This window comes from Alexandromys fortis, unplaced genomic scaffold, assembly GCF_014885135.2.
Source record: "Alexandromys fortis isolate MF-2015 unplaced genomic scaffold, M_Fortis_MF-2015_v1.1 scaffold_79, whole genome shotgun sequence".
NCBI classification, from domain to species: Eukaryota; Metazoa; Chordata; class Mammalia; order Rodentia; family Cricetidae; genus Alexandromys; species Alexandromys fortis.
Window position 1 is genome coordinate 4,342,082 of NW_026067964.1, and position 14,897 is coordinate 4,356,978.

Sequence of the window (14,897 nt, forward strand, 5' to 3'; positions counted from 1 at the left end):
TCATACCATATGACCTAGCAATTCTACTCAAGTAAATACACAAGAGGAATGAGACCCTGTGTCCTGATGACAACACGTTTAGTAATGTTTTGAGCAGTATTAGCTCATAATGGCCAAAACATGGAAAGATGAGAACCATTGTCCACAAACCAAAGAACAGGTAGATAATATGTGATAGGTCTCACATTCGAATTACTCAGCAAAGGAAGTTGGGAGAGGGTAGGGAAGCAAGGGATGGATCCAGGAAAAGTTAGGGGAGGAAATGAAGTGTGGGTTTGATCAAGATACATTGTATGCATGTATAAAATTCTTAAGTAATTAATTAAAACATTGTATTTCAAAAAAACCTCCATGGATGGGTGGGTACCCATCATTTCCCTCACCCTGTATGTCACACCCCAGCCCTACCCTTTTACAGTGAGCTGGGATATAGACCCTGGACTATGAATAGCTGTCCCCTAACCTTTGGGTTGAACAACATTGTGTCTGTGCATGCAGTTCTCATCTACACACTTTAAAGAGATAGATCTCTAGGATGTCCACCCCAAGATGGCATGCGTTCTTTAGAAATGTTCATGTCCCAGTTCCTACTTCTTCATGAAGTATTTCAATACTTTTAGATCACTCTCAGGTACCCAAGCTAACTAGTGATTCTGTCGGCAAGGCCTGCCACTTGTCCCAGTCGAAGGGTCTCATGGATTGATCGTGCCCTGGCTGGTGGCTGTTTCCTAGCTGTATCCTGCCAGAGGAGCTGAGATATGTAGGTTTGTGGCAGTTCCTACTGGGCACTCCTTTAGAGAGTCTCTCAGCCTCACAATAGCCAGCCTCTATCTTGTCGCTTTTGCTCCCTCAAGAGGTAGCCTGGGCCATTCACCATGCCTGTTACCAAGTGTGGCGGATGGAGACTGAGCAAGTAGATGAACCTGCAGGAACCTGTTCACTCCAACAGTGATGTAGCATTCTGACCTTATGCTGGGAGCATAGCACACGGTGTTTCCAAGGCATGACACTCTTGACTTCTGCCATGGACGAAGCTGGGAATGTCTTGTTAACACATGTTAATAAGCTGTGGGCCTGAACTGTAGGGCACACTCTTCTGTTGGTGAGTTCAGGGAAGTTCAAAGTAGGAGATAACACTAGCAAAAGTCCTTGGCCACTTTATCAAGTTGCTTCATGTTCCAGCTATGTGTCCTTGGGGGTCTAAGGAACTTCAGAAAAGCTAAGTTTTCTCGGAACATTATCAGGATTCAAAAAGAATGCTAAAACTCATCTGCCATGGGTAACCCCAGCTCCTCTTTCCGGGCTGGACATGAAGCCTGGGTGGTATTCCCTTTGAAGCATGAAATCCAGGACTCAAACAGCTCTTTAAAGGTTCTACAGGGTAAAGTGATGCTCGGCAAATCAGAGAGACATTATCAATAAACAAATGTATGCTGGTTGAGTAAACAGGTCGCCAGGCATAGAAGGACTCTAAAGAAAAAGCTAAATTAGCCCAGCCTCTAATGCTATAAACATTAGCATGCACTCTCTCCATCCCTCCCCTCCCGCCACTCTCTTGTCGTTGTAGAGCAGATTCTGATGGATCCCACGCTTACATTAAATTCTCTATGTAGCCAAGGATGACTTTGAACTTCTGATCTTTTTGCCTTCACCTCCCAAATGCTGAGATTACAGGCATTAACCCCCCTACCCCAGAGCTGTAGATCAAACCCAGGGTTCCATCCACGTCAGAGGAAGGCACTCTACCAAATGAACAACATCCCCAGTCTGTCATGTTTAGATTTTGAAAGGCTGTAGCTAACCTAAGTTTTTTATATCATAAGTATTTTAAGGCAACTGCATGCATATAAAAACAGACAAAACAAGTGCAATTATCTCCCTTTTTAAGCAAGCTCAACTCTAAAATATTATACTTAGTGTTGGTTTTATTTTAGAATTCTTCTCCTTGCTCCCAACTGTCAACATATCTCCCTGCATTCCACCTACCAGTTGTCAATATATTGTACCCCCTCTGCACCCCAATTACCGAGTTGTTACGAAGCACTTATATATTGCTATATGAAAAACAATATTTTTCGGGGTAATTATTTGGAAACATAATTGGTTGGAAACAGATTGTACTTTGATGTGAAATAACTTCATGCCCTAATTAGCTTATCTAAGTTAGAAACTCGATGCTGACATTTGATGCAGAATATCCCACAGAGGCCCATGCATGAAAGGCTCAGTTCCCAGAATGGGTGCATTGGGGACATGCTCTGCACCTGTGTTTGGAAAAGCTTTGCTGCGTGTGTGAGGGGGAGCAGGGAGTGACATGGTGGAACAGTAGCCCTTGGTCTCTCTGCTGTGTTTCCTATCCTTGAGCTGAGCAATTCGTTTCATCATACACTCTCTGACATTGCTATCTGGTTCCCTACAAAAAGTCTACCACCATGCCCCCCACAGCTCTACCCAGTCGTGGACTGAAATCTCCAAAACTGAGCCAGATTCAACCTTTTCTTTATTTTTATTGTATACCCTACCCCTCTCTATTTTGGAAGCAAGATCTTTCATATGTAGCTTAGGCTGGCCTTGAACTCCTCCCTATCCTTCTGTCTCAGTCTCCAGAAGAGCTGGGATTGCAGACATTCATCACAGGGTCAGGCCTTCCCTCTTCGGAAATTGCTTATACCAGGTTTTTGTTACAGTGCTGGGAAGCTAGCTTGACAAACATGGTCTTGTACAGCAGCTCTTAATATAGTCGGTTTTTTTTTCCTTTAAACTCGACACTTTCTTCCTTTCTTTTCATTCCTTTCTAAGGCCATTATATTGGTTCAGGTTTATGAAGCAAGGTTCATATAACAACCATCTCCCGTTCACCGTGTGTACGAGATGTAGAAAGCAAAGACATTCTCATCTGCTCTCACCTTTCCCCGCTCTTCAGCTTCACAGGGCTCTGAGATATCAGGACAGAGAGGCCTTTATCATTTAGGTCTGTCCCCATCCCGTTAGCAGAGGAGAGAGGAGGCCCGCCAGATGTTGGAGACTACAGAGCCTGCCGTGCCCCCTCCCTGGCTGATAAAAGTAGAACTTCCTCTTTGACCCCTTTCCGAAGCTCTCCCCGGCTGTGTCATGCTCTCCTTGAATTGTTTCTGCCTTTCTTCCCTTCCCAGTTCCCTCCATCTCACCCAGTCCCCCAGCAGTGTCTCCAGGGCATCTATTATACGGATTAATTGGTTATAATTACCGCTGTCAACATGTCACGCCTCTTCTGTAGAGCTGCCAGGAGCTCCCCGCTTCCTATGGCAACAGATGTCATCACGTCTCATGCTTGAGGTCCTCCAGAACCCAACGTGAGATATATATATATATATCATTTCCCTTTTCTCCCGGTGAGTCAGCCAGGTAGCTTTTATGTTTAGGGTTTATCCGGAGCTCAGCTGCACACTTTTTCCTTGCCTGCCAATGTAGGCCAAATCAGGTCTTTATCCCATCTTTAAGTTTACCCTGGTCACTCCAGGGATAACCCCATGCTGCCCTTTATGCATCCCTACATGGTTCTCTTATTTTTCCTTGATAATACATTGTATTCTCAATTATTATGTATATTATTATATACACACATGCTAATTTATCTTACATATTCATGTGTAAGTATACATATACATATATATGCATATTTTGAAATGCTGCAGGAATCAGCCTAAGAAATTTTTCTCTTGAAATAAGGGTTTTTATTTATATTTTTTTTCATATATTCTATTTTCTCTGTGTCTAATAACCAGTCAGTAATTATTCCTTACTTCTTAGGAGTCTGTCAAGTTTCTCAAAGCTGCTGTTCAGAGCCACAGGAAGAACAACTGTTTCCAGCATTTGCAGTTTGGGTCAAGTCGGGTGTTAGGATCACAGCACAGTGCTCCCTGTCTGCCATGTGTTGAAGGAATCTGAGCTTGCTGTGCCCATATTCTCTAGGAACAGGCCTGTGGAGGTCCGGGGCTCACACCCACAGCTGTATTTATCTGTGGATCAATGGTGATGGGGGGGAAGGGGTGGAGTCGGGGACTCTTCTGCTGAGAACGCTGAGTCTTGGCAGGTGTGACTCGGGACAGAAGGAGCATTTTCTTCATAATTAGGATTTCCAATGCACAATGTGAAGCTTGAACTACCCTGGCCTCTGGCCCACTGTGTGTCCTCAGGCCAGCAATGACCTTGGCGCTTTGCTTTCTGAAGTACTGGCACCGTGCCCTGAGATTTAATCTGATCTATTAAAAAAAAAATGTTTTTAGAGGGCAGTGGGAAATATATCTTCCTCCAAAATGTGGGTATGTTTAATGTATTCCTGTGTATTATTTAAGCAACCTGAGCCACTTGCTGAATTTCCCATGGTCCTGGCTTCCTTGGTGGCCACTCTGCACCAAGTCAGCTGCACTGAGTGTGGTACGCTGGACTGTCCCCTCCCTAAGGCACAGCTCCCACAGGAATTGCCCAACTCATAAGCCCGAAGTCAGTTTTCATGACATGCCAGCAGTCCATGCCAGCAGCACTAATTCCACCTTTACAAAATGGTTTGGCCTCCCCCCACTCCCCCGACACTGACAGGAATTAGCAGAGGTTCAGACAAAGGTGAGCTTGGCAAGCCCTGGCCCACTAGTGAGCTCTGTGCCTCTCAACTAAACCCTCTTGTTCACCTCCTGTCCTGAATCCTTGTTCTGCCCAGAAAGTCTACCCTTCCAGAAAGATCCTTGAGGCTTGTTTTCTCCCACAGTGTCTCCAGCACACAGGGAAGCATTGTGTGTCTCTTTTCCAGAATGTGACCTGCCTGGAATCACTTCAATGTTTTATGGTCTTTTCAGATGGATGGAAGTCTGCTTAGTTGAAGAATTGCCACCAACCACTGAACTGGAAGAAGGGCTCCGGAACGGAGTCTACCTTGCGAAGCTAGCCAAGTTCTTTGCCCCGAAAATGGTATCAGAGAAGAAGATCTATGACGTGGAACAGACTCGTTATAAGGTAACCAACCACCTGGGAGCTAAATGCTTTTGACTTTACGCAAAATGCAAGTTTGGTGTGTCTTCTCCTTTACCCGTTTCCTTCCTACGGTTGCTGTAAGGATTTGGGGAGGGGGTGTCCTAGGTCTTTGGAGCCTATTAACAGTCATTCCGGGAGCCAAAGCCCTTTGAGAAAGAATGTGTTCGGTTTCCAGGTTAAGGCCGAGAGGCCTCTGTTTGGGGTTTCCAAAGCTTCCGCTGTTATTCCTTCATGGAGGTCATTTGTGACTTTATTAGTTACAATGACTATAAAAGTAAAAGTGCATCCTGCTTCCTTTTTACCACCATCACCGCTTACTGGTCCTACAGCTCTCCTGAAGGAGTGAATACTCACAATCAACTCCTCCCTGAGGACAAATAGGCAGTTAGCGGTTGCTGGGAGGTAACTACTGGTCCATCACTCATCACCTTAACCAGCCCCTCACCATGCTCCTAGAAGTAACTCTAGACTCAGAGGGTCACAGACCAAAAACAGACATGGAAATAGAAGTGGGGCTGGTTGACAAGAGGGAAGAGATCGGGGGGGGGGGGGGCAAGAGAAGGTAATAGGGGTGAATAGCATCAAAATATATTATATAATTTTATAAAAATATTGTAACAAAACCCCTCAATCCAGTGGGTCTCAACCCTTCTAATGCTGTGACCCTTTAATACAGTTCTTCATGTTGTGGCGACCCCCAACCATAAAATTATCTCATTGCTACTTTGTAACTGTAGTTTTCTACTGTTATGAATTGTAATGTAAGTATTGTATGCAAGATCTATGAAAAGGTAGGTTGACCCCCCAAAAGGGTTGTGTCCCACAGGTTGAGAACCACTGCCTTGGTAGATATAATTAACATATGCTAATAAAATGTGGTTGTTAAAAAAGTTTCATGAAACAAATATTCTTTGAACTTGTGGCCCTGAAAAGACTTAGGTCAATGTAGTTAAAATGATATTAAAAGGTCAGGCAGGAATATTTTTCTATTTGGTGTTTTACAAACAACAACAAAAGGCTAACCTTTTTGTATGTAAGTGGTTTTAAGAATTCTTTCATGACTGATTTAAGGAGAATCAGAAAATAAATATCACTGTTACCTTGGAAGGAAAATAGACACAATAGAGGAAAATAGTCTTATTTAAACATGGGAGGAGTAAGGTTAGGAAGACAAAATCCTAGTAAATATCAATCTTATATTAAAAACTAATCTTGTTCTCTCAGAGAAATTGAAAGATTTACAGATCAAATGCTATTTTCTTTTAGGCTCACTGGGGAAAAGGCGGGTAGATGATGTAAAACTGGCCATGAATGTGTAACTATGGAAACTGACTGATGGACAGTGGGAGATCACTACACTGTCCTGTCTCTTTTATGTTTGAGCTTTCCCACTAAAAGGGGGGACTGCAGACACCAAGCTGAAAGGTTCCTTCCTGTAGTACAGATGTATCTCAAGAGCCTCTTTAGAACATGTGTGTGGCGGTCTGTTACAGAAGATGTCATAACTTGTTCTCTGCACGTCAAGCACTCAAAGCTATGGTACAGATATACGTGTGAGAGCCACTTTAGAACATGTGTGTGGTCGTGTGTTACAGAAGATGCCGTAGCTTGTTCTTACAGAAGATGCCATAGCTTGTTCTCTGAACATCAAGTGTTCAAAGCTCCTTGGAAACTTGATCTTCCTTTTCTTTTTTTTTGTGGCTATGTGTATGGTATCCATGCATGTATGCGTGTATGTTTGCAGGTGTATAAGAGGCACATGTATGTCCAGACCTCAGTCACTCCACTTTCTTCAGGCTCTTGCCGAACTCAGAACTCACCCATTCTGATTAGTCTGACTAGATGACTTGCTGACCTCAGTCGACAGCTTGCTCCAGGAATCCCTCCTCTCTTCCTTTCCAGGGCTAGGATTCAAGCGTGCTGTACCTGTTGGGAGTTCATGCAGGTTCTGGGGATCCAGACTCTGGTCCTGATGCTTGTCCACCAAGCCTTCCCAGCTCCTGCCTGACTCTATTCTCTTAGGAAGTTTAAGATTTTTGTTGGTTTGTGGTGTAGGGATCCCACTTAGGCCCTCACATATACTAGGCAAATGCTCAACCACTAAGGTACATCTCCAGCCCATATTTAGAGTTACCTGCCTCTTTCTCTCCTCCCCCCATCCCTTCTCTCTCTTTATTAGGGATAAATTCTAAGACTTTGCGTATTGCTTGGCAAGCACTCCTAATACTGAGCTGTATCCCCAGTCCCACATTTAATTCATTATATTGGTATTTTTTCTGCAATCCTTAAAAGTTATTTCTCACTGGATGGTAATGGTGCACACCATTAATCCCAGCACTTGGGAGGCAGAGGCAGGTGGATCTCGGTAAATTCAAGGCTAATCTGGTCTACAGAGTGAATTCCTATTACATAAAGAAACCCTGTCTCAAAAAAAAATGAAGCCAAAGCAAACAAACAAAATTATTTCTCTTACAATTTCAGGGAAAATATAGAACGTGGCTGAAAATGAAATGAATGGGTAATGTATTTTAGATGAAATGACTTCCTTGTTTTAAGCACAAGTAACAGTTTGTTATAGCCCCTCATGCTTGACATCTTATGGTAAATTTTCCCTATAAATGGACTCTTAAAAAGGTTAAATTATGTAAGATAATTGTTATTCTAACATGTATTCTTGAATGTACATATTGGATTCAGATCATTATTTGAATAACTTCTAAATCATAGAACACAGAGTCCTATGGCAGAGCTCTTTGGGGTCCATGCTCATTGCTTAGACCAGAGTTCTCAACCTTCCCAATGCTTTGACCCTTTAACCTTATAGTTCCTCATGTTGCGGTGACTCCCAACCATAAAATTATTTTCATTGTTACTTCATAACTAATTTTGCTAGTGTTATGAATTATAATGTAAATTGCTAATATATGCAACCCCTGTGAAAGGGTCATTTGATGAGAACCAGTGGCTTAGACAGACAGGCCACCTAGCACAGGCTTATGTCTGGAAAGCTGTGAGGAGCAAGGGTTTGCATTCATCAAAGGTCATTTGGGTTCCTGGGTTCCTGGCAGACTGTTAAAATAGCAAGTCACCCAAGTTTAAATTTTTTAAAAACAAATTAGAGAATCATAGGAGAAAACCTATGCTCCCATCCACAAGATGAACCTGCACTTACATTTTAGACTCTGTTGTCAAGTGATTATTATCAAGATCAAGGCCTGTTAGTGACTCAGTACCATGTCACTAGACTAGGTACCAGACGTGAAGGGGAAACTGAGGAAGTTTCCTTTAGGCTTTGTGAGCAGTGAGGCTCAAGTTTAGAAGCAGAACCTCCATGGACTTGAGTCCTGGAGTCAACTCAGGACTGGTTCTTTTTTCCCTGGCACATCATAGACCTTGACATTGGGTATCTGCTTAGGACTCTTATGGCAGTAGCTTCAGGGATATTTTAATCAGACACTTTCTCTAGGCATCAAAGAGCCCACTATCAAGATGAATGTCAGTTTCTCCTTAGAATGGGGACAGGAGCAACTACATTGTTGGTCTCTTGGGTCTCTTGTTATGAAAGAGTATTTACAGGATACAGGCAGATGATGATATTGTGAACAAAGCATTGTAGGAGAGAAAAGTGTTCTCGGGGGCTGTCTCCAACCCCAGAAGGCCCCTGGAAGACAGGCCCTGTGCAGAAATAAGGCTGAGCAAGGGCAGAATGAGGAGGCTGTTGCCAGCTGTGGTGCGGGTATGGAGTTAGAGGGAAAATATAGTATGTTTCAGAACGAGCCCGCAGCTTCTTCATGATAGAAATTCTTAGTAGTTTCCTGTGTAATCATGAGTTTCACATTAGAGACGTTTTGGTTTTGATACGGTGACAAAGAAAGACAAACTTTCATGAGTAAATGACACATCTTCCTGTTCCTGAGTCCTTTGGGGCAAGAGTCCTCTGTCTAGTCTCTTCAAGGGTCCCTAGACTGTGAGATGACAATGAGGATGTTTAAACATAAGGGACGCTCCATAGCACGGGTGTGGCGCTTCAGTGCACCATCTGGAAAACCATGAGTTCGCAAAGAGCAGGCTCCCACTGCAGCTGTAAGCACAGTCTTCCTCTTAGACACAGCATCTCCACGGTAGATCAGGCCCTCGATTCCCGAAGGACACGGTATTAGGCTCGGCAGCTTTCATAGTTGCCTGGCAACAAACCGAGAAACCTGGTGCCTTACTGATCTAGGGTTAGAAAGATGTCCTGGCTACTATCTATGAGCCTTCCAAACATAAGTACTCCATACGTAGGCAATTCCATCCTCTCTACTAAGATATATGGCCATGCTGTATGTGCTATGACACCTGTTATTGTCTTCCTTGGATACTCTGCAGTATATGAGATTCTCTTACGGTCTGGCAAGGTGGCTCAGTGGGTAAAGGTACTTCCTGCCAAGTATTAACTGATGACCCAAGTTTCATCTCTGAAACTCATGTGGTGGAAAGAGAAAACTGGCTCCCTCAAATTTTCCTCTAACTTCCAAACAAGTGCTGTGGCTTACACATGCATGTACATATGTAAACACATGTGCGGGCGCACACATACACACACACACACACGTAAATTTTTTTTAAGATTGTTCTGTGCTCAGTCCAGAGTAAGTCGTGTAGAAGTTGATCCATGGGAGGGCTTGGGAAATAGGTGAAGGACGACATGACAGGGTCAGGTATGCCAGAAGCCTTCCTTGTGTGTGTGTGTGTGTGTGTGTGTGCGCGCGCGCTTTCCTTGATTAGTTACTTTTCTGTTGCTGTGAGAAAACACCATGACTATGGCAACTTAATAGTTTACTTTGGCTTCGGGGTCCAGAGGCCTAAGAGTTCCTGATGGCTGAGCAGTGACATAGCAACAAGCGTTAGACATGGCAGCAGGAACAGGGAGCTGAGAGCACACATCTTGGATGTCAAGTATGAAGCAGAAAGAACGAGCTAGAAATAGCAAGGCTTTTTACTCTTAAGGCTGACTCCCAATCGCATACTTCCTTCAGCAAGGCCATGCCTTCTACACTTCCAAAGAGGTACACCAACGGGAGACCACGAATTCAAATGCCTGGGCCTATGGGGGGACATTTCATATTCAAGTTACACCTTGGAACTTGCTCAATGTGCTTAGAGTCTGACCTTCCTTGGGGAGCCTTGGGGACTTGGTATAAGCTGAACTCTGGCCCCTCACCGCTGAATTGAGTGCCATCACTTGATATTTCGGAGATTCCCCTATAAGAGTCTTGTGTTGTATAAAGATTTGAAAGCAAATTATAATGCAGGAAAATGATAATATAGAAGCAAAATGATAATTCAGGAAAAGAAGATGAAGTTGTTCTACGAGAGAAGCACAGGCAGGTTTAATATCCGTGCTTGAAAATCTAGACCCTGAAATGGCCTCAAGTCTGAAACTCTGAGAGGCAGCCACACTCCAAGGGTTTTGGACTCCAGAGCATTTTAGATGTGGATTTCTGGAGTAGAGGTGCTCTAATGTCTATACAAATATTCCAGCATTTGTACCGCTTTGACATCTGAAACACTGCAGATCACACGGACATCTGATAAGGGGCATTCAATCTGTGCGGAGTAGAGTTCATTTCTCTGCACATTCCCCTGTGCCCAGCGCTGTGCCAGGTGATAATGGCAGAGCGGTTCTGATATTATGGTGCTCGTAGCTGGATAGACTATCACTGTGCACTTGTAACTTGTGACCAGCCGGGACAGAAGACATGATAGTCACGATTGACAGATGGAAGTGGTAAGAGCTGAGCTTCTTCATTGGAAAGTTTACCCTGAGATTAGAAAGAAGGAGAACGCTGTTTGTCTTATTTTTCTTGTCCTTGCCACAAAATGCATTTTAAATAGTAACTGAAGGAAGGATTTACTTGGGCTCACAGTTGAGGGTCCAGTCCATTACGGTCAGGAAGTCATGGCGCCATAGGCACGAGATATCAGGAGACACTCCTACAGGAAGGAAGGAGAAGAGAGAGAACTGTGTGGAGCTCAGCTTGCTTTCTCAGTTCTCTTCAGTCCACACCTCTCAGCCCATTGGATATTCGGGGGGGGGGTCTTTTCATTGCCATTAACTCCATGCTAGAAACTCAGAGATGGTCAGAGATTTGTCTCTTTGGTGACTCTAGTCTTGCCCAATTGACAGTCCTTAACTAGCACATCGTCCCTGCGTGGTCAGGGTGGAGAACGGGAAGACCACGTTGAGAGGGAGCTTTGTGGAAGGCTCGGGAAAGTTTGGCCATGGGTGCACAGCTGAACAGCGTTGCATTCCCACCCAGCTCCCGCATGGCTAGCTTTATACCCAAAATAACAACACACAAATTGGATTCTTTTTAAACACTGCTTGGTCCATTAGCTCTAGCCTCTTACTGGCTAATTCTCACATCTTGATTAACCCATTTCCAATAATCTGTGTAGCACCCTTATGGGGAAGGATCTTAACCTGCGTCCATCTTGGAGAAGAGAGCTATTACATCTGCCTTACTTCCCTTCTTCCCAGCATTCTATTAGGTCTACTCCACCTATCTAAATTCTGCCCTATCAGGCCAAGCAGTTTCTTTATTAATTAACCAATGAAAGCAACAGATAGACAGATGACCCTCCTCCATCAGGCTGGCATGTGTTCACTGAGGGCCACACTTGCTCTTGGCCACTGTGAGCAGCAGAATGGACAGTGTCTGGACTTGGAATCAGGGCGCTGAGGTGAGCCTGTTCTACTTCAATGGCTTCTGTTGATGCGGTATTCTACCATGACGAAAATAATTTAGGGAGAAAGGATTTGTTTAGTTCACAACTACAGATTGCAGTCTATCCCAGCAGGACATTAAGCTGTCAGGGGCTTCACAGTCAAGAACGGAAAGAAATGAATAGATACACGCCAGCTATTCAGCTCACCTCCTCCACTCCCCAGGACACAAACCCAGGGAATGGTGCTGCCCACAGTGGACTGGGTCTTCCCACATCTTTTGACTTAATCAAGTCAGACCCCTACAGACATGTCCGTGAGTCAAACTAATAGAACCAAGACAGATAATCTAGATAATCTCTCATTGAAACTTTCTTACCTGGTGGTTAAAGCCTGTGGTGATCAGACAAAGCTGCCCATCACAGAGCCCTAACTCCAGGCTGTTATGTTAAGCATGAATGACGTCAGACTGTCATGCCCATTAGTACCCTCAGTTACATCATCTATAAAATACATTTGTGGACTAATTGTCGAAATTCTGGGCTGTCTTGTAGATCTGGCTCTAATGGGGAGGAAGTTAGACCCAAAGAGGATTTGCATAATTTCTCATCTATGTAATCGAAACAGGATGCACTTCATTTGTTTGCAGTGAAACCGTTCAGTAATAGAGATTGAGCACATACCTGTAATATGAAATTAGAAGAAAGAATATATTGTTCCACATGGAATATAAGGACATTAGGTAGACTGAAGCATCCCTTGGATAAATATAACCATAACCATGGTCATTTCATCTCATATTAATATATAGGAGTAATTTCTTTTTTTAAAAAAAAGACTCCAAAAATGCAACAATGGATGAGATTATTTTAAGTCCATTTAGAAAACGAATTTTCATAAAAATCGAAACAAACCCATCGACTAAGACAGTTATTGTTGCAGACCACTTACAGGAGCATGGTTATTAAACAATGAGTGTGGATCTCAGGGTTCTGAAGCCAGTGTTCCTCGGATGCTTGAGATGAAGAATCTGAAATCTGTTGGGTCTCTGAGGAAACACCCACTTTTTCAGCCAGTCCTTCTATATGAGGCCAAGACCTTTTGCTGACTTTACAGAGGAGGGGATTTCTCCAGCCAAGCATAGAGTGTCCTAGTGTAACACCTGATGCCCTCTACATGTTCAGCTGGACTCTGAAGCTAAGGACTTTCTCTTTGTTCTCATTGGAATCTTCCCAGCTCAGATCTCAGAAGCATTTTAAGACTGAGGAAGGAAGGCACAGTAGGGTTTACAATTTTTCTGAGATTCCTTTCCTAACAAGACCACTAAAGATAAATAGTTTTTTTCAATACATGATTTGGGATTGTTGAAGCCCAAACCAATGTTGACTCCAGAACATAATTTCAAGTTAACAAAAGTCATTTAACTCATCAGGACAAGAAAAGAAATGGACATTCATAACGCCACAGGGAGGAGAACAAATTGATGGTCTTACCCTGCAGATCGGGACTTCTGCTGGGTGATTTTAATATGCACTTAGGAACATACAGATCAGTTTTCTTTGGGTGTTATCAGGAAATGGCATCAACTTAGAGTCTTGGTCATCTTTCAAAGAAGACAGAAGACTGAATGGGGGCTAGATTGTAGAATACATCCCATGCCAGTGGTATCCCATAAAGGCATGTACCATGTTAGAGAGAACACCATTTCGTGAAGTTGGATGCAGGTGACCCTCGTTCTGTCTCCGTTCAGACTTGGTCAAAGGTTGTGTCTGTCTTGTTCTCTTGTGGCCACAGATTGTTCATTTCTAAGGTCTGCTGGAATTCTGCAAACATTCAGACTGCGTTATAAAGAAACACCCTGTTTTTCCTCCTTCTAGCTAATTTATCTTCTTTCTTCTCCTCTCCCCCACTCCTTTCTACTCCCAGCTATTCTATAACACCTGATCTCTTCCTTCTGAAGAATAACCAAGCAACCATTAGATCCCATGCCCCCGCCTCCACCAGAGGTGGGAGAGTGTTGGCACTCAGGAGGTTTCCAAGACCTCATCATGGCTCCCAGGTTCCTCTTATAGCTGATGAACTTTAGACAACTCATTTTATCTTTTTGGCCTGATTTTCCTTATACTTAAAAAGTTTAACTAGCAATTACGCTGAGAGGTATTTGGAAAATTAGAAATAATTTACATAAAGTACTTGAAGCTCATTGTGCAGTCACATAGTGACTTATTAAGCATTCATTGAGTATGAGTTTGCTTATGTTTTATAATTTTTATCAGCAATGGGAATGCCTTTGATTTAGTGGACTGTTCAGTTTTGGCAGCTCATGGAAGGCAAAATGAGCCAGTCTTGTTGAACGTGATTATCATTGAGCACTAATCACATGATAAAACTTGCTATAGTTATTTTTTTGCATACTCGTTTCAATTAATGTGAAACAGATAACATTCTATTATGCATTAAATGAAAAATGCAAGACAGTTTGAGGCTCTTTGTGTCTCATTACTTGATATAAGTTCGTGAAGCAGCATGATTGGGACTTGTGTGCTGCAAAGAAAAAATGAGAGGCATACAGAAAGACTGTTTTTACTATGTAGAAAAAGGTCAAGTGGCATTTCTGCTGAATATCTACTTCTTGTACAAGGCCAGGATTAATATTAAAATATGAGTAATGTACACTAAAATTAGCCCTGAATTATTGAATGGTTTGTGCTTTCCTCTTTATGTCTTCCAGGTTTCCTGTAGAGATAGACATCCATGACAGAGGGGAGAGCATTTAGCTTTCTAAAATATCCTGTTTAGAGCTGAGACATGGGAGTGCATTACTGTGATTCTAGCACTCGGGAAGGAGGCAGAGGCTAGAGAAGTGCCACAAGTTCGAGGCCAGCCTGTCAAGTTTCAGGCCCACGAGAGCAACATGGCAAGACCTAGCCTCGCAGAAAAGAAAAAGACAAGGATAATAACAATTATAACTTAAAATGAAAATCCCATCTAGTTTACCTGAAATTGCTAGACTTCTCAGCCATAATTACTAATATCTTGACACCATGTGAGCATGAACTTGTGCATACATGTTCCACAAAACACCCGGGGGTACATGGTAGACATTACATGGTGTTCGAAATTCAAGTTCAGAATTACCTTGAAATGTGAACTACAGAGACTAGCATAACCTATCACAGAT

At 43.1% G+C, this 14,897-nt stretch overlaps 1 protein-coding gene across 2 annotated transcripts in view; it reads left to right on the top strand.

The window, feature by feature from the left end:
* Window positions 1–14,897, top strand: part of Iqgap2 (IQ motif containing GTPase activating protein 2) — a 301,482-nt gene that overhangs the window by 142,073 nt on the left and 144,512 nt on the right. For both annotated transcript variants that reach the window (XM_050153835.1, XM_050153834.1), the window contains exon 3: window positions 4,833–4,989. In XM_050153835.1, coding sequence (XP_050009792.1) covers window positions 4,833–4,989 — 157 coding nt within the window. The remainder of the gene's footprint in view (window positions 1–4,832; window positions 4,990–14,897) is intronic.